At 35.4% G+C, this 20,128-nt stretch overlaps 1 protein-coding gene across 1 annotated transcript in view; it reads right to left on the bottom strand.

Moving 5' to 3' along the window:
• Positions 1-18,696, bottom strand: part of LOC306870117 (scavenger receptor class F member 2-like) — a 30,335-nt gene extending 11,639 nt beyond the window's left edge. The window contains exons 1-9 of the mRNA XM_079417191.1: positions 17,901-18,696; positions 11,741-11,799; positions 11,559-11,660; positions 10,419-10,938; positions 9,142-9,360; positions 8,236-8,364; positions 6,756-6,859; positions 3,165-3,279; positions 1,033-1,157 (exon numbers count right to left, since the gene is read on the bottom strand). Coding sequence (XP_079273317.1) covers positions 1,033-1,157; positions 3,165-3,279; positions 6,756-6,859; positions 8,236-8,364; positions 9,142-9,360; positions 10,419-10,938; positions 11,559-11,660; positions 11,741-11,799; positions 17,901-18,055 — 1,528 coding nt within the window. The 5' untranslated portion in view covers positions 18,056-18,696. The remainder of the gene's footprint in view (positions 1-1,032; positions 1,158-3,164; positions 3,280-6,755; positions 6,860-8,235; positions 8,365-9,141; positions 9,361-10,418; positions 10,939-11,558; positions 11,661-11,740; positions 11,800-17,900) is intronic.
• Between the last annotated feature and the right edge of the window lie 1,432 nt (positions 18,697-20,128).

The following is a 20,128-nucleotide window of genomic DNA, read 5'->3' as shown; positions in this document are numbered from 1 at the left end:
TGTGTGATGAAGCGTACGTGTAGGTCGCACATGAGTATTGACTTGGTTTTGCATTAATCAGTTGTTCCACAAGGTGGCAACACTGACCCAAGCCATTGTTTTACAGTAGGCGACGGAACAACAACAGACGCCTGCAATGACAAGCACTTGTGTGAGAGGTTCGAGACAGCAGCTACTTCAGTTTAAAACAGTACAGAGACATTTTTATCAGTCATAAGTAAAATAAAGCAGACATTAAACTAAGATGACGCCTTCTAGTCTGCATTCATGTACGCTATCAAATGGAGTATACTTGGGAAGGCTACGCGTGTATATGTTACTACATGTATATGCTAGCGTATGCGTAAAAAACTATCATTCTGTCATCAGACAAGCAAAGATATTCAACAGTGGACAAAGTATGCACATACTTTTTTGGGATTTCTAGGCAATATTTCACGTTGTGATTGTATTAAAAAAAAAAAGCTTGATGCTGATTGATGCCTTCACATGAATGAGCATGAACGGGGACATTTCTTAAAATTTCTCTTTATGGCATAGAGCACAAGGAGACTTGCAGTGTGTCCTGACATTGCATGGCAGCTCAATGGTTTTATCAGTGGCCCAATTGTTTTTAAGATGTGTTGTTTTTAAAAAGTGTTAAACTCTTATAAATGTCACTTGAGGTTTGCATCCTTCAGTTACACTCCCTTTAGCTGAACCAGAATGTATCTTACAGTTGTTTCTGCTATTAAACTAAATTTGAAAAGTTTTACATTAAAAAAAATAAAGGTTTAATCAAAGGTTTATTTTGCCAACATGTAAAAATGACACTGTCTGTTTAGGCTGATGGAGATGTGCATCAAAATACACTCTAACATGAAAAGCATGTTACTAATATACTTGCTAAATATGCTGTTTTTGTTAAATCATTGAAGACTAAACATAAGGCACGTCATATTGCATCTTTCATCTGTTGCATGAATCCTGTTTACTCATGACACACTGACCTAAACCATATGTAATTTTAGATTATGGAAAATGAAGTCATACCAACAACTTTGGGTAGTTTCTGTCTCCTCAGAGGGATTCTGGGGAGTTTGGTGCTGATTCGACTGAATCCGCCGCAGAGGATTATTTTGGCCTTTTTGCTGTTGGTGGAGTTTTCCTGGTCAGGGCTAAAAGGAGGAAGGGTGATGTTAGACCAACATTACACTGACAAGAAATGGATTGCATATTGTAGATGTGTGTTATTGTAGATCGATTGCCTTCTCGCATTAACTGCATAGAGATTGTAGATATTATGTTCAAATGAAGAAGAAGTGGAGGGATTAATTTGCCTCATTTGGAAATCTAGGCTCAGTTTGTCTTACGTTCTTTAATTTTCCAGCCACTTAGAAAAGGTGGAAAGTTTAAGAAAACAGCCGACTGTGATTACTAGAACACGAGAGTCTTGAGTTTTCCCGACTGACTGCGGAGAACAGAAGAGGCTTTCACTTCAGCGAACTGTGAACAATTCTGATGATAGGTTTTGTTAAAAGATGATTTTTGCTAGGGGTGTAAGAACAGAGCGTGTTTCAGGGAGACAGAAGGGCCACGTTCACACCATCGATGCAGAATATGGCTGTCAGTCTGGTTTTACAGCTCCAAATACAGTTGTGTTCACAGACAGTTTGTACAGTGTGAGCAGAACCGCTCTAGACTAGTTGTTCAAAACTGTTTTAATATGAGGAATCTTCAAAGAATCATCAAAGAATCCTGAACAAAATGTATCATAGTTTCCACAAATATGTTAAGCAGCACAACGGTTTTCAATTTTGCTAAAAACAAGAAATGTTTTTTGAGCTAATCATCACATTGTTGATTTCTAAGGAGTAATAATGCTGAAAATTCAGCTTTTCATCACAGGAATAAATTACATTTTGTTATATACTACAAAAGAAAATACTTATGTTGTATTGTAATAATATTTAAAATTTTTGTAATTTTTGCTGTATTTTTGATCAAATAAATGCAGCCGTGGTGAGCATAAGACCCAAGCAGCAGCTATTTACACTAAGTGCAAATGGCATATTTTCTTAGCGATGGATGCTATTTACACAAAGTGAAAATAGCCGGATTTTTTGTGATATGCTATTTACACTAAGTGCAAATAGCTGTGGATTCTATTCACACTATGTTAAAATAGCAGGATTTTCTGCTATTTATACTACTTATTGCAAATAGTGGCAATTATCTGCACCTCAGTTTTGTAATACATTATAAAACAGTACGCAATAATAACTTATTGAGTGTAAATTGAAATTTGAATTCAAATTAAATGGCTGCCACCTTATATTGGGACAATAAAGCCATCCCTACACCTACCCTAGCCCTACCCGATACTTTATTTTCAACTTTTTGATTATTTCCTTCATCTTTATTGAAAATAAATAAATGTTTTCTGATGTGATTTTAAATTTGAAAAGGGAGAAAAAAAAGTTTGCCAAAAAGTAGATTCGAACCCGGGTCGACACATATTTTTCCATCTGCGCCACTGGAGCTGATGACAATTGACAGTGTTTTGTAATATTGACCAGCTCAATCACGTTGATGGGTGGAGTTAGTGTAAACAGCTTCTGCCAACAAGGCGGGCTATTTGCACTTAGTGTGAATAGACACTCCAAACGTTTAAATGGTAATGCGTTTGAGCTTAAACTAGTATTTCTGATTATACAATTGTGGAAGGGGTATATCTGATACTCTCAATACTTTTTATTTATTTATTTATTTATTTTTAATTTAGAGGTGAAGTAAGTTATTTTTTTCCAAAGTAGTTCTGCCTTAAACTCACACTATTGGTTTAGCCAAATTTGAATGTCAAACCACTCAAATAATGAAAGTGAATGAATGCATCCAATAAATGATTAGAATTCATTAACATGTTTAAGAGTCAAATCTGAGGTTAACAAAGCATTTGCGAATTCAGAGAACAGTTGTGAAAGTCCATTTTACGTGCAAATTTGCAAATTTTAAATTTCATGAATGAGGCCTAATGTTTAAACTCTTCTTAAAATCTATGAATAACCTTCTAATAGTTGTCTTTGGATAATAAACTGTAATTGGAGAAAGTATTTTAACCATTCAGGTTAAGGCTGGGACTTACTATGACCTGGATTGTGAAACTAGTGGTGATTTGCACTTACTTGCGGTTGTCTTTGTTGCTACAGAGGAAGCAGCAGCACAGCAGAGACAGAAGAACCACCAGCAGGAATGTCACCAGAGTTCCCGCAGCTATTACTCCCATCCGCTGATTAGGATCTGAGAGAAAGACAGGCAGAAGGAGAGTGTAAAGTTTCCAATTTAACTCACTTGTGTATTCAGTTGATTCATTTAACACAGCCTTTTTCAGGAGAGATGAAGGCCGTTCAGTGAAAAAATGGCTGTAGTAGGAGACCAAGATGCAACTGAGTATTGCAGAACAACAGGTGAAACCTTCTTCTAAATGCTCAAAGTCTGAGAAGCAATTGAAGATTCAAACTAAGAATAATTGCATGTTACATTAATGCACATGGCATTTCACATTAAACAGCTTTTAAATGGTTGAATTTTGCCTGCTAAGGAAAATGCAAAATGCAAAAAACTGTTTAGTTCGAATGCAGAACAAATTTTATGGATTTTTAAAGAGAAATAAACACTTTTAGTCTTTTTAATGCAGTAATGCTGAAGATTATACAGCATGAAAGTTAACGATCCTTATAAGTTCTCTGCAGAATGCTGCAATTGACCAATCAAAATCAAGAGCCGTGTAGTAATTTCAAATATTTTCATGTTGCATCATTGCTAATGTATTGTTAAACAGGTTTTAAATTTCCTTGAATTTTGCCTGCTAAAGAACATTCTACAGAGATGAATTAAATGTCTTCGCAATTACTACACGAGTTCAGGAGTTTAAGAGCTAGCAGTTGTGTCCTGTGAGATTCAGAACGTCTGCCAGTGGCTTCTTTGCATCTGTTGCCAACAGGCATTATCACTGGAGCATAAAGTGTAGCCATTTGGCTCTTCCGTTCATAAACAAAGACAATGTTGGGAGGCTTAATTTGGCAATGTGAGAATGAAGAATTTCAGCTGTTGGATTCACCGTATATTTTTATCGCTATTAGCTCAATAATACACGCTGAAATAATTACTGGCCTTGGATGATACGGAAGAAAAATATGGCGCATCCAACATGTTATGTAATTTTTATATTTTCACAACTTCAAAAATGTCCAAAAGTGAAACACATCCAGCAGGCCGTATAAAATTTGTACTTCAATTGTAAAGGAATAGTTCACCCAAAAATTTGAATCTGCAATACATGTATTAAACCTCAGCTCATCCAAGATGTGAATGAGTTTGTGCATAGAACAGATTTGGGGAAATTTAGCATTACATCACTTGCTCACCCATGGATCCTCAGCAGTGAATGGGTGCCGTCAGAATGAAAGTCCAAACAGCTGATAAAAACATCACAAGTAATCCACACCACTCCAGTCTATCAAGCGCAGTGTTATAAGAAACAAATCCATCATTATGGTGTTTTAACTTTAAACTGTCTCTTCTGACCAAAATACGAGTCCATAATCCATAATATTGTTCCCCTCAATGAAAAAGTCCATCCCCTGTTGTCCTCTCACATCAATATTCATCCACGTATTTGTTTAGAACTATTTTGGACTGTTTTACTTGTAAATGGTTCTTGATCTGTGCATATTTCTCTCCTGATTCAGATGAGACTATTTTTTTCACTGGAGAAAACAACATTGTGGATATATAGAGGCTTGAAGTTAAAAACATCTTGATAGATTTGTGTCTTACAGACACACAGTTTTCACTTTACAAGACATTAATTGATGGGCTGGAGTGGTGTGGATTATTGTGATGTTTTTATCAGCTGTTTGGACTATCATTTCTGACGGCACCCATTCACTGCAGATGATTCACTGGTGAGCAAATGATCAAATGCTAAATTTCTTCAGTCTTTTCTGAAAATAATAATAATAATAATAAAAAAACTCATCTACATTTTGGATGGCCTGAGGGAGAGTACATTTTCAGCAAATGTTCATTTTGGAGCGAGCTACTCCTTTTTTTCAGCTGAACCCAAATACTCCTCTTCTAATATTCCTTGTGCAAACATTTGTTTCTAAAAACCAACTGAAAACAGTTAAAGCATAATAACCGATGACAACCCATTTGTGCTGTAGATTCTGTCACAGAAGTGTGGAGCTCAGTCCGGGTGTGGGCACATCCACACATGTCCTGAAAGCACAGCTGCGTTCGAGGAAGGCATTGAGGTCGGCCACGGTGACATCCTTACTGCCTTCACTCAGGTCCCTTTGAAACCTCTGCTGACCCACACCTTTCCTCATTACTGTCTCTCTTGCTCTCTTCCTGTAGTATTTCTCTCAGCTGTGTGAAACAACCTCAGCTCTCACTAACTTGACGAGCTGGCAGGAAAAGAGCCAAAAAACACAGCCGTAGAAATAAGACACCACTCTGGAAACAACATCAGGGCCGCCATGTTAAACTGCTTCTGTCTACAGCAGTGACCTACATAGTGAGGACTACGCAGGCATGTTACCAATAACAACTATGTTTTTATTTGCCTGCACAACAAGTTTCTCATACATTTTTGAAGAAAAATTTATCTTTCTTTAATACAGGAATAGCCTTAATCCAGTGATATTAAAGATTATTCTGCATTGAAGTTAATGAGCCTTATACACTCCTAGCTTGAAGAGTAGTGAGTAATGAATTGAATTTTGGGACTGTGTCTCACGCAAAGCAATCAAACAGCTTCGATAACTTCGAAAAAAGCACACAAATCCTATGTACTGCCAAACAAATACATATATGCTTTTTATTAGCATTCTAGCTAACAATTTTATGTTTTGGGAAATGGTTTTATTAGGTTATGAAAGTGTTACTTTTCTTGATTATTCAGATGTTGTGGCATGGTTTTGTAAAATATATACACTGATAAAATAAGATAAATGTATAGGATAATCAGACTTGTTTTCAGAGAATATGTCTTGGAAATAAATGTATTTTTCTTACCCCATAGGCAAATATTTTGTGTTATTCTAAGCATAAACCTAACAAAACTGTTGCTTAACAAGACAAAGCGTACTTGTCAATGAGGTAGGACAAATATGGTAACACTTTACTTAAATACTTTATATAAAATGCATTCCAAAAGTAGTTTTATGCATTAGTTATGACCTTATTAACCTTATTATGCAACAATACATTAAAAAAAAACATTCTAAAACTTATTTTTTATGTTATTTTAGAAAGTATAAAACACCTGACAAACAAACCTTCAAATATTATAATATATTTGTTTACAATTATTTATGAAAAGATATAATGCATTAGAATGTACTTTATGAATACCTTTATAACGCATTATATATAAAGGCTCTAGGTAAAGATGTATACTCTGAAAATAAATCTTCTTGTAAACAAAGGTGGCTGTAATACAATATATCTGTATCTAAAAACATCTCGTTCCACCTTTAGTAACCGATGAGTGATCTGCTGAGAGTCAAAAGGTTTAATCTTAAATTGACCTTGGCGTCAACTGGGCAGCTGTCCCATTTAACGTAATGGAAAATATGACTGATGCTGGACCCCACAAGCATGTCTCAACACTTTACGAGTTCTTCTGTGTCTCCATAGCAAATGACATAACAGAAAGCTGGAGAAATTACATTTGCTTTTCCTAAAGAGAGACAGGAAGGGTTTCTTACATAGGTTGCAGGCTCCTGATACTGGGTTGCAGTTCTTGTCGTGACATGGACAGACCTGGGCACAGTTCACTCCAAACTGACCCAACTCACAGGTCAGGTTGCAGCTAAAATGAAGAGGAATATAAAGAGCACATAAACAACACTGATGGGAATAAAAATCAATACAAGCATTGTGTGCACATAGCAACAGGAGTTTCCAGTGAAAATGGAACAAGGCATTTTGGGGAATTAAAGGCAATTATGTTCATATTGGAAACGCAAGAATAGGGAAGAGGAATTTAGCATTTGCAACGAATGAAACAAGAACAGATATTCTCATTTAAAGACTCTGAACTGAAACGGACAAAACATTTTAAAGTGTCTTTCTGAGAAAAAAAAAAAAAGTAACTATGAATTCTATTTCAATGTGATCTCTGATCTTGTTTCATCAACCGAAAATAAAGGTGTGATATGATTCAAGTGTAGTTTGTACTAAATATTAGAATAATTGTCAATAGTATTTAATATTTAGTCTCTTTAATCATATGTAATAATTATTTAATACCTGTCTTACTCAACAGATAAGTGATCAAGTGAAATAAACTAATTTGCAGTTCAGAATGCAGATATTACAAGGATATCACTGTTGGACATTTTAGATGTAAAAGCTTAATATTCTAACAATTTATATTTGTTTATTTCATTTTTCACAATCATTCAAAAGTTTGAGGTCAGTAGGATTTTTATTTAAATGAACTTAATACTTGTATGCCGCAAGGATGCATTAAATTGATCAAAAGTGTCAGTAAAGACATTTAAAATGGTTTTTTATCATTATTATTATTAAATAAACAGAAATCTAAATCTATAAAGATGTCGATTTCAAATAAATGCAGTTTTTATAAAAAACTATAAAGGTTTCCACAAAAATATTAAGCAGCTCAGCTATGTACAACATTGATTATAATAAGTAATAATTTTTTCTTAACCAGCACATCAGCATATTAGTATGATTTGTAAAGGACACTGAAAATTCAGATTTGCTATTACAGAAATATTTTTAAATAAAATGTTGATAAACCAAAAAACAGACTAAAATGATCTTCTGTACAAAGTTTAAGTGAAATCTAAACATTTAAGTGATTCGAACTCTGTAATATTAATAAATCTTGCAATCGTAATTATAGTCAACAGAGTATCAAAAATGCTTTCCTTCTGTAATAAGGGCAAATATAAGCTTTTCCTTACAAGACATACAATTATGTGTTTATGTGATGCTCCCCTGAGGATCATTGTGTCTTTCTCTGATGGATGTGTTTAGTGCCTCTGTTTACAATGAATCAATGCACATTTAATCATTTTTTGGTGTCCTGTTTTGCAGACTGTAATCTGTTTAAAGGTTTACTCATCTTTAAGCCATTTAGGATGACTCTTAGGATGATTCATTGGTTAATGAAAATCAAAATGACCTTAACTTGTGCATGACTCAGATGTGACTTACTATGTCCCATAGAATCCAGGGTCACAGAGACACTCTCCTGTGGCAAAATGGCAGTCTCCATTAAAACAATGGCTGCAGTCTTTTTCACAGTTTTCTCCATAGGTGCCGTTGGGACAGCGCACCTCACAGCTGAATACAGAGAGAGAAAGAGGTGGAGGTTATACAAATAGTCCATTTCAAATGTTATGTCAGTTTTCATCAAAACAATCTCCAAGAAAATACTTAAGGATCAGCAACATATGAAAACATCAGAGATTAATTAATTTAAACGCTTGCTACACTTCCACTATATTATTAAAGCACCACTGTAGTATCAGTATTGTAGATTGTGCTTTATTCATAAAAATCAGCATTATTTGCCTGATGCTATTGATGTTTGATCAGCATATCAGCTGACTAGAATGATTTTTTCATTATAATCAGGATATTATAATGATTTCTGAAGGGTCGTGTGACACTGAAGACTGGAGCAATGATGCTGAAAATTCAGCTTTACATCACAGGAATAAATGACATTTTAAAATATATTAAAATAGAAAACAGTTATTTTAAATTGAAGTAATATTTTACAGTTCTTAAATAAATGCAGCCTTGATGAGCACAAGAGACTTCTTTCATAAACATTAAAACATCTTACTAATCACAAATGTTTGAATGGTAATGTATTGATGTATAAGTGGTTTTATGTACTTCAATTAATGTTTTTATTATAATTTGATTTGCATAATTGAAGTGGGTGTTTCACTAAAAAAATGCAGATAGTAATTGTAAATAAACAGCGCTGACATAATTCTTTTTTTAGTGAATTCCCCCCTCACTTGTCAACTTTGTATTTTTGTTTTGTTCTTGATTCATTAACAGTATTGTTTTTAATAACAGTTGGGTGCAATGGCCAATATTGCGTACCGATCTCCAATCCAGCCGGGATTGCAGTGGGAACACTTCCCATTGATCCGGTTGCAGAAGTGGCCATCTTTGCACGGAGGACACTGATCCTTACAGTTCTCTCCAAAGTAACCCTCTGCACACATCTGATCACATTTTGTCCCATTCCAGCCGCTCGCACACGTTTCACAGTGACCCTCCGTCACCTTACAGGGTTGCTGACCTTTACAGTGGCCACACCTGGAGCAACAGAAACAAGAGAAGACCGGATGGTTCAGGTACAGTCAAAACCAGAATATACCAAAAATATTTTTTGGTTCTCAGTACTTTTGTCAAATATCTAAACGTTCTTAAATCAAGAAAAAAATACTTTAGATATTAAGTCTTGTTTTCAAATCAAAATGAAGTGAGTTTATGTTTAAAACAAGGACAAATATCTTCCAATAATGTCATAAAAATCAACTTAATTCAAAAGGAAAACAAGATATATATATATTTTTTTAAACTTACTTAATTTTGATATTTTATCCAGAAAACAATACCTTTTGTCATTTTGCTTTTCAAGTAAATATATCTTGATTTAAGAATTTTTTGACATTTGTATTGCAATTTTTTAATTTTTTAACTGTTTTGAAAAGTAATATTGTGAAATATGCTGATTTGATGCTTTTATTATTGGTGCTCAGTTGTAAATAAGGGTTCTTAATATAACAATAATGAGTTTTTGCTGCTTAACATATTTGTGGTAACTCTGATATTTTTTTTTCAAGATTATTTGATGAATAGATGATAGAAAGTTCAAAACAACTGCATTTATTTGAAATATAAATCTTTTGTAATATTATAAGTGTCTGTACTGTGACTTTTGATCAATTTAATGCACCCTTGCTGGGAAAAACAAAAAACAAACAATCAAAAAATAAACAAATTTTGTATTTTTTGAAATCTTACTTTCCCCTTTTGTATATAGGAGTATAACTTTAGTATGGCAGTACATCACAATTTCCACAAAATATTAAGAAGCAATATTAAGCTTTTTTCAACATTGAGATTTTATAATACAGAATGTTTATTGAGGAGTAAATCAGCATATTAGAATCACTTCTGAAGGATCGTGTGACACTTAAGACACTGGAGTAATGATACTGAAAATTCAGCTTTGCATCATAAAAATAAAAATAGAATAAAATAGAAAAACGTCATTTGAAATTGAAATAATATTTCACAACATTACAGTTTTACTGTATTTTTCAAGAAATAAATGCAGCCACAGTAAGCATAAGAGACTTCTTCCTCACTTGTTTTTGCAGTTCTGTCCATAGAATCCAGCTGGACACGGCTCCCGGCATAGCTTTCCTCTGTATCCGGGTTTACAGGTACATGATCCATCCACAGGGTTACACTTCCCGTTTGCGCACTGACAGTGCCGTTCACAGCGCTGACCCCAGAGCCTCTCCATGCACTGACATCGGCCCGTAAACTGCTCACAAGGCGAGTTGTTACATACACACTGAGCGCCGCAGTTCCGGCCGAACCAGCCGGGGTTGCAGAGGCACCGGCCCGAGTTCTGGTCGCAAACCGAGTTGATGCTGCAGTAGCAGTTGTTGTTGCACTGCGGCCCCCAGTAACCGGCATGGCAGGTGCATTTGCCCGTCTCCTGGTCACATTTCCCTTTCTGACAATTGCAGGGCTTCTCGCAGTTCTCACCCCAGCGGTTTGGGTAGCACGTGCACTTCCCGGTCACGTCGTCGCATTTACCGTAAGGGTGACACGTGCACATGCCCTTGCAGTCTGGACCCCAGAACTGAGCGGGACACTCTAGAGGAGTCAGAAAAAGCACAGTGTCTAAGGAAAATAAACATGTTTACTGTGCAACTGGGAAGCTGAAATAATTTTTTCAGCTTGTTGTAAAAGTATATTTTACTCAGGGAAAATTGTTATTTCACCACTGCATAAAATGTCTCTTTTGTACATCAAATGCTTATAATAAGTGTGTTATACTGTATATAAACTACCATGCTCACCAAGGTGTATTTAATTGCTCAGAATACAGTAAAAACAGTAATATTGTGAACTATTATTACATTTCTGTCTTAAAATATAATTTATTCAATAATATATTTTTTCACACAATTTTCTTACAATTAACAAGTACAAGCCTTCACAAGAAGTATTTGGAGTGAAACAATGAAAGTTTTGTCTTTAGTTTTGATCATAGTTTAGCAACTTTATGATTTGCTGATTTTGGGACATTTTTTTAAGAGCAACTTATTGGACAAAAATTTGGATAAAGTATTTTTAGTCCACTTACTTGGAAAATAAATAATGTAATTTTTCAGTGCATATCTTTGTAAATTGTAGATTACCTCAAAGCTAACTGATGTGGAGTAAAAAGCAAAAATATATTTTAACAATTAAAATTAGCTTGATGAACTCACTTGTGTCACAACTTGCCCCAAAATATCCATGACGACAGCGGCATTCGTTTGGTCGGACACACACCTCGTTCTCATTACAAGTGAAGTTACCTTCGCAGAGAGCTGAGGGGAGAAGGACATAATCAAGATAGAAATCAAGTGACACTCAGGAAGTGATCTAACATACAGGAAATGTCACTTACGCGTTAAACACTCCTCGCCTTGCTGCGCCCATCCACTGCAACATGTAAACCCTGGTGACCTGAAGATAAGATGACAAATCAAGGTCAAATTAAGTGCACTCTCTTATTGGTTAAGGAATATACAATCTATATTACATTAAGCTGCTATCTGGAAGGACAGCTGATCGTTAAACATTTGTGTCAGCGTATTTTGCAAATGCCTTGACCAAAGTTTCAACCGTCCATGAGAGATTTAAACATGTGGCTCTTGAGGAATATTGCAAATGTCTGGATGCCATCTGTAGCTTCTCCTGAGCTTCACAAGCGCAGATGTTTCAGATAGCGAACATACACTGACTCGCATCCAGTCGTACAAACACAAGCGTAAGCATTCATTCCATTCTCCACCCTCTCGCCGACAGCAGTAATGCAAACAAGGAGAGCCGTTTGAAGCAATAACTTTGGATCCCAAATAAGGCCTGATTTGATTATAAATGCAAATGTCCTTCATTAGGCTAGTAAGTTAGTCTAATAAACAGTCTGGACTACATATAAATAGAAAGCTTTGAAATAGCCTTTCCGAATATTAAATTGAGCTTGTTCAAATGCAGTATCACTCGTTAAAGTGATGAATGATGTATTGAGAACTGTGGATACTGGTAGCTCTGTCGTGCTTGTGCTCTTGGATTTAAAGTGCTGCTTTTTACACAGTCGACCATACTGTCCTGCTGTCCCGTTTGGAGAAGTGCGCTGGCATCAAAGGGAAAGCTTTAAATTGGTTTCGGTCTTTTCTTGAAAATATAACTTTTTCAGTGAATATTGGGGACTCTGTATCTAGTACAGCTTCACTTACGAGTGGAATCCCCCAGGGTTCCATCCTGGCTCCAATGCTATTTTCCATCTATATGCTGCCTTTAGGTTCAATCTTTAAGAAATATGACATTTCCTTTCACTGTTACGCAGACGACACTCAAATTTATCTCCCTTTAAAACAAGATAAAAACTACTTAGATGCTCTACTATCCTGCCTTAATGATCTAAAGGCTTGGATGGCTGTAAACATTTTAAATCTTAATGACAATAAGACAGAGATTATTGTATTTGGACACACTGAATCCAAAAAAACCCCCTAATTTTAACTTCGGCCCGCTCTCTTCATATGTAAAACATTCACAATGTAGCACTATTTGGATAGTGCTTTGAAGTTTGACATTCAGATTAGCTCTGTGGTCAAATCTAGTTTTTTTTTCATCTAAGAGCACTGGAAATGATAAAGTCTTTTCTGTCCTTTAAGAACTTTGAGAGGGCTATTCATGCCCTCATTACTTCAAGGTTATATTATTGCAGCACACTTTATATAGGGATAAGCCAAGGTTCACTCTCTAGACTTCAAATGGTCCAGAATACAGCGGCTAGACTACTGACTCGGGTTAAAAGTATGAACACATCACACCGATGCTAATGTCTTTACATTGGTTGCCGGTCCGCTATAGAATCGATTTTAAGGTTCTTTTAATGGTTTATAAAGCTCTAAACGGCTTGGCACCTGCTTACCTTACTGATCTTTTGTCTGAATAGGACCCAGGGAAGGCCTTGAGATCATCAAATCAAGGAATATTAGTGGAGCCAAGAACAAAACTAAAACTCAGACCGAGCATTTGCAGTAGCCGTGCCAAAATTGTGGAATAGCCTGCCGGCTAGTATCAGGACTGCTAGAACTGTAGGTCATTTTAAATCAAAACTGAAGTCTTACTTGTTTGAAATAGCTTTCAACAAATATAGCCATGTTTTATTTGGTGTCTATACCGTTGTGTGGTGTTTTAATTTATTAGTTTACTTTAATTTAAATTAATTGATTAATTGTATAGCACATTGGTCAACAATTGATGTTTTAAATAGTGCTTTATAAATAAAGTGACATTGACATTGACAGTGTGGTCTTTTAAATCCTGTATTTCTGAATTTGTTAAAAACCCCCAAAGAACTCTCAATCTCATTCGCAATTCTTCATGCACCAATTCTGAATACATATTCAGTGACTAATGACATAAATTTGGTTCACTTTCCTCAAATGAAACCATCGTAAGGCTTCAGAAGAATTGAAATATAGTGCATGAGTCATATGCATCTCCTTTGTATTCCACAGAAGAAAGTAAGTCATACGGGTTTGGAAAGACATGAGAGTAAATGATGACAGAATTTTAATTTTTTGCTCAAATTACTCTTTTAATCTATCACATATGATCCCATTGGAATTTTTGCACGTGTCTGCGGTGGATTGTTTTATTCAAAGCATCTCAAAACAGGCATGCTGCAGCAACTTACGTGCATTTCTTTGACAGAAAATGATGGGAGGAAGAGGGAGGAATGGCTTTGGGACACAATAAGGACTGGAATTGAACCCATTTCTTCCATATGAGCACCACAGCATGCATATATAGGTTTCAACATGCATGTTTGTAGATTAATATATACTACTAGGTTTAGGTTAGTTTTTTGAAAGAAAATGAATACTTTTTTCAGCAAGCAGACATGATCAAAGGTGACAGTAAAGACATTTATAATGTTACAGAAAATTTTATAAAAAAAAAAAGAAAACTTTTTAGGAATTTTAATTGTGTACACGACCATTCAAAACTTTGTGCTCAGTAAGATTTTTCTTTCTTTTTTTTCAAATTCCTTTCTTTCTTTCCTGGAGAAAAATGGATGTTTTTATTTGGCAAGGATGCATTAAATTGATAAAAATGTCAGTAAATACATTTATAATGTTACAAAAATGTATTTGAAATTATGTTGTTCTTTTGAGCTTTCTGTTCATCAAAGAATACAGAAAAATATGTGCCAGTTTTGATCAACTGTTTTCAACATTTATAATAATAACAAGTATTATGTATTAGAATGAATTGTGAAGGATCATGTGACACTGAAGACTGGAATAATGATGCTAAAATGTCTGCTTTTACATCACGTTAATAAATTATATTTTAAAATATATTAAAATAGAAAACTGCTATTTTAAATTATAATAATATTTTACAATAGTACTGTTTTTACTGTATTTTTGATCAAATAAATGCAGCCTTGGTGAGCGTAAGACACTTTTTACCAACCCCAAATTTTTGAACTGAGTGCATATCAAGCGATTCAATGGAAAATATGTGTAAGTGCAGTTTCTCTGTAACATTCCATGCATGAAAAACAAAATGATCTTCCTACTCTTCTTTAAACCTTTCAAATTATCCCTGCTATCTCTACTTCAAGTGGCTTCCCCTTAAATTTTAATACTCTCTAAGTGCTCCTTGGATATAAGACATATGCCGGCCCTCATATTCCTCCACATGTGACCCCAGAGAGGCCTTGTCCACACTTTGGCTTCCTCTGAAGCGTGGGGGCCGCTCTCTGCCTCCAGTCAGAGTTTGTTTAGCCTATGTGTGTGTATCTTAGCCAGACATGATCTACACCACAGCCCTGACTTCTCTGCTCTGTGTCAAACCCAACATACACACCGCAGCCAGAACGCGAAGCTAGGACCGCGGATGGCAGCTTAAACAAATGGAAATTGAGCATCAGTCAACAGCTGGGGGGCCAAACTTGATTCAGCAACAATAAAGTCCAGTGTGGAAATTCTTAGCAATTTTGCGAAACGAACGTGAACTTCCTGTCAACATCTGTGGTGGGAGAGAATCTCTGTTTGTGAGAATTCACAATTAGATCGTATCCATTCTGATCTCAAGTACAGCGATAGCCATCTGGAGCCAGTAATCGCAAAGTAAACAAACTTTTAAACAACAGAGTAAACCATTCAGTGCTTAACACTGATAGAGTAAGAATTCCAGTAGAATTCCCCTAAAAAAGCCAATCTCAGCCATGCCAATTAATCGACTCTTTAGAGATTATTTCCAGGTTCACCATGCCCAACTACTTTTGTTATGTATTATTGTAAATATTGTGTAAAAAAAAAAAAAAAAAAAACTTATTTAATAGCAGCAAATCTACCATTAGAAGTGCAGTCCAAAAGTTTGGGGTAAGTAGAAGTGTGTGTGTGTGTGTGTGTGTGTGTGTGTGTGTGTGTGTGTTTTAAACTAATACTTTTAATTGGCAAGAAAACATTAAATTGATCAAAAGTGACAACAAAGACCTTTATAATGTCGCAAAATATTTCTATTTCAAATAAATGTTGTTCTTTTGAACTTTCAGTTCATCAAAGAATCCTGTATTCCAGTTACCACAAATATATAAAGCAGCACATGTTGACATTGACAAAAAATAAGAAATGTTTCTTGAGCAGCAAATCAGCATATTCGAATGATTTCTGAAGGATCATGTGACACTAAAGACTGGAGTAATATTGCTGAAAATTCAGCTTTGCATCACAGGAATAAATTATAAAAAAAAAAAAAAAAAAAAAAAAAAAATATATATATATATATATATATATATATATATATATATATATTAAAACAGAAACAATTATTTTACTTGTAAAAAATATTTCACAATATTACGGGGTTTTTTTGTTGTTGTTTTTTTAAATGAGCCCAAATTTCTGAAAGGTAGTGTGTAGTATCAAAAGTATGTAGGTCACTTCTTTGCACTATTCTCAGTCCTGGCTCACTTGATGGAAAAGAGCAGCTTTAACATGTTGATCATTTCTTTTGTGTTCCACAGGGGGAGAACATAGTTCTGACATAGTTTATGTAGTTTAAAGCAGATGATCTGCAGAAGTTTTGACCAATCACATTTAGACACATGGATTTCTGCTATAGCATGTAAGACAGCCCAACCCCCCCCCCCCCCCCCCCCATTATTGTAAACCTTAATTATAATATGTATAAACAATTTTTTTGAAGATGCATGAGAAAAGGCAAAAAAAATTATCTCAGTTTGAAATTCAATGCAGAAATGCTTCTGATAACTGTTAGATAATTTATAGTCCATCCTGCTCACTAGATAAGCATTAGTTATTATAAAAGGTCAATCACTGGTTTTGTTCCATCTGATGTCTGTGCAATATTTATTTATAAATGTTTTTATTTGTAATTTGATAGATTTGGACATCAATACTACTATTGAGACTGCGATGAGCCTTCTACATTCATTCTTAAAGGGATAGTTCACCAAAAATGAAAATCATTTACTCGCCCTGATATTGTTCTAAACCTGTGTGAATTTCCTCCTCCTGTTGAACTTAGAAAAAACACTGTTTGTAACCAAAAAGTTGCTGGTAGCCATTGACTTCAAGTCAGTGGCAACTATTTGGTTATCCCCATTCTTCAAAATATCTTCTTTTGCATTCAACAGACAAAATTTGGAAGAACACGAGGGTGAGTAAATGATGACATCATTTTCATTTAGGGGTGAGCTATCCCTTTAATAAAATGTAGGTCATAGATGGAGTTTGTTGTGGGTACATGTTGCACCCTTATAGGTCAGGGAAGAGTTTACAAACTATACTGACTGTGGAACTGTACAGGTCATTTTTATATAGTAAACTGAAAGATTATTACAAAATCTTTGATAAAGAATGATGCTTGTTTTTCACCTTTTAAAGTAATATAAAGCATTTGTTTGCACTGATAAGTAATAAGGATTTTAATGCCAATTCCTTTAATTGTTCTTTTGCACAATTTCTAAACTATGCCACGACTTCAGTGCTTGAGTTTTTGGTATCGCCCCCTATCCCTCAATGTGTGTCAGGGACCCAGATGTGAAACAGGATGACTGACACAAATCAGTTGTATTTGGAACAAAATCACAAACAACGTTAGTACAGTTTTAAAAGTCACTAATGTTTGAAAGTCACTTATTTCTGTGCACTTTCATATATATGGTAATGAAATGATGTTATAACAAACATATAGTGAAATAACAAACAACCTGTGCTTATCTTTAACTTTAAAAACAAAGATTAATATAAAAGATATGTCATTTTTAACTTTAACTCTTAATTTAAATACCTTTATGCTCATGACTGTATTCTTGGAGCTCAAAGAAATGGGCTTAGTGTTTAATTGCTGCTTTCAATAAACTTTAATTTACTATCATTTGATTTTCATAGTCTACCTATACATAAGGCCTTTGTACTTGCTTGATATCATGCATCGCGTCTACCTTATGATCAGAAGACATTACTGCTTTCTTTTACTTCTTTTACCCCCTAGAAGTTATTCATCCGACTTACCCTGGAACTTTGCACACGTTCCTACCCTTTGGATTGAGTTCTTGACTGAAAACAGGGTACAAGCAAAGAAGCAAAAGCACTAAAACAGCTAAAGTGCCCTTTAGATCCATGGTAGAAGAAACAGCATCTCTCCATGCGCCTCTTCTGCTCAGCATTCCTTTTCTTTACAATCTCTAGAAGTTCAGATGGGTTATTCTGTATCTTCTAAGTCTCAAAACCGTCGTTTGAAAGTTATTTTATCCGCATAAATCGCTTATCCACTCGCTTTCAGACTCCAAAGGCTGAGGCAGAGAAGAGAAAAGAGGAGGAGAGGGCGCACAGAAGTTATAAAACCAAACAGTTATTCCCTCCGTCCAGCCCCAGTTCCTGAGGAGAACTTCTGCTTTTATAATGCGCTCCAAACACTGCTGGATGTAACTGGTGCATAGTTGGAAACGTCGGACACCCTGCTATTCCCAATAGTCCGCTATTAATTCCAAAATGCAGATTCTCAGAGAGGATGTGCTGCTTCAGATCGTGTCAAGAATAATAATAATTATAAAAAAAGGCTCAGCAAAACTTCATGTGCGTCCATTTTGGAAAAGAAACGGGAACTTTAAAACGGATCGTTGTTCTCGTTTCAGAAAGGAAATTCCTAATTAGTGATCCTATCTCTGGCTCTGGCTCTTGGGAATTCGGTGCGCCTGCTCTCTTTGGCGTGCAGCGGTTTCCCAAATTCTGAACGAAACCACCCGAGCAGCTCCTCATCGAGTGGGTGTGACTATAGTGTATATGCTTAGGACCCACATCCCTTACTGCCCCGTCAAACTCGCTGGCAGTTCCGTCTCCTCATTAATGCGCACGCGCGCACAAGTTTACCCATGCAATAGACTTTAGTTGTTTAATATAATATAATATAATAACTGGCCTACCCATAATTATAACCACTAAAATAGAAATATTGGAATTTTAAAAGCAAATACACGCATAGAAGTAAACTGATAAATAGATTAAGCCTAGTCTTTTTGTTAACCACCTAAAAACGACCCAATATAGGCCTATATATAAATACTAGTGGGTTATAGGCCTACAGTATGTGCATGTGGTCATTGGGTTTAAATATTTTTACAGCTAAGATTTCTACTTAAAAGCAGTCAGCATGCCAGATTGACTTTTTTTTTTTAAGCAGATGAGTTGTTTTTTGACCTCTTTCATATTATTTATTTGGTCATTTTTACAAATAGCCTAACAAATGCATGCCTATTTGTATAGTTACATTAAGCTCGATCTATCCCCTTTGCAGATTCCTCCCCTCATTTATGAGGATATAGACCAGGGCTGTCCAAACTCGGTCCTGGAGGGCCGGTGTCCTGCAGAGTTTAGCTCCAGCTTGCCTCAACACACCTGCATGGAAGTTTCCAGTATTCCTAGTAAGAGCTTGATTAGCTGCTTCAGGTTTGTTTAATTAGGGTTAGTTAATATTTGTTTATTTTTTTTTATTTTAATTAATTATTGTTTATGAATAACCTTTGGACATCTCCAGAAGTTTTGTCAGCTTAGCTAAGTAGTTTTTTGTCTCTGTCTTGTGAAGTGAATTACTTTAACAATGCAACGGCTCCCCCCTCTGTTAACTTCATGGACCATACACAACAAACTTTTACGTCACAAACAACTGCAAGAGCAAAACTAAACATTCTCAAGACTAAACGACAAAGAGAGCAACAACAGGATATTTAAATAAAATCCTCGGTGAATAGTTTTTTTGTTTTGTCTTTTGTTTTTCTGCATTATCTAAACCCACAAATTGCATGTGTAACTTGAAAGTTTAACTAAACTAATTTGTACATTTATGTACATCTCGGAATTACAATGTACCTCAGACATATGCAAGTCTCTTTGACCTTTAGGCAACATTTACAGCAGCGGTTCTTAATCCTGCATATTTTGCATGTCCTTCTTGTGCAACACACTTGATTCAAATCACCAGCTCGTTAGAAGAGAGTGTGTTCTGATTGCCATGGTCCCGGTGCTCTCTAGTCCCTGCACATATACAGTATACACAGTGGCCCCAAACTTCAAGGCACCTGCAGTAAGCCACACTTAAATATATGTTTGCATGTCATTGCATTAATTAACAAATAGTGTTTAGGTGGAACAGTTTAATCATTCATATATCAGTATGCATTGAGTGCCATACCTAAAAGAATATAGGGCTCTCAGCTTAAGATGACGTCAGATGATACTGTAAT

The sequence above is a fragment of the Barbus barbus genome, assembly GCF_936440315.1.
Source record: "Barbus barbus genome assembly, chromosome: 5".
Classification (NCBI taxonomy): Eukaryota; Metazoa; Chordata; class Actinopteri; order Cypriniformes; family Cyprinidae; genus Barbus; species Barbus barbus.
Note: the sequence above shows the minus strand (reverse complement) of the source record. Positions and strands in the feature narration are given on the sequence as shown.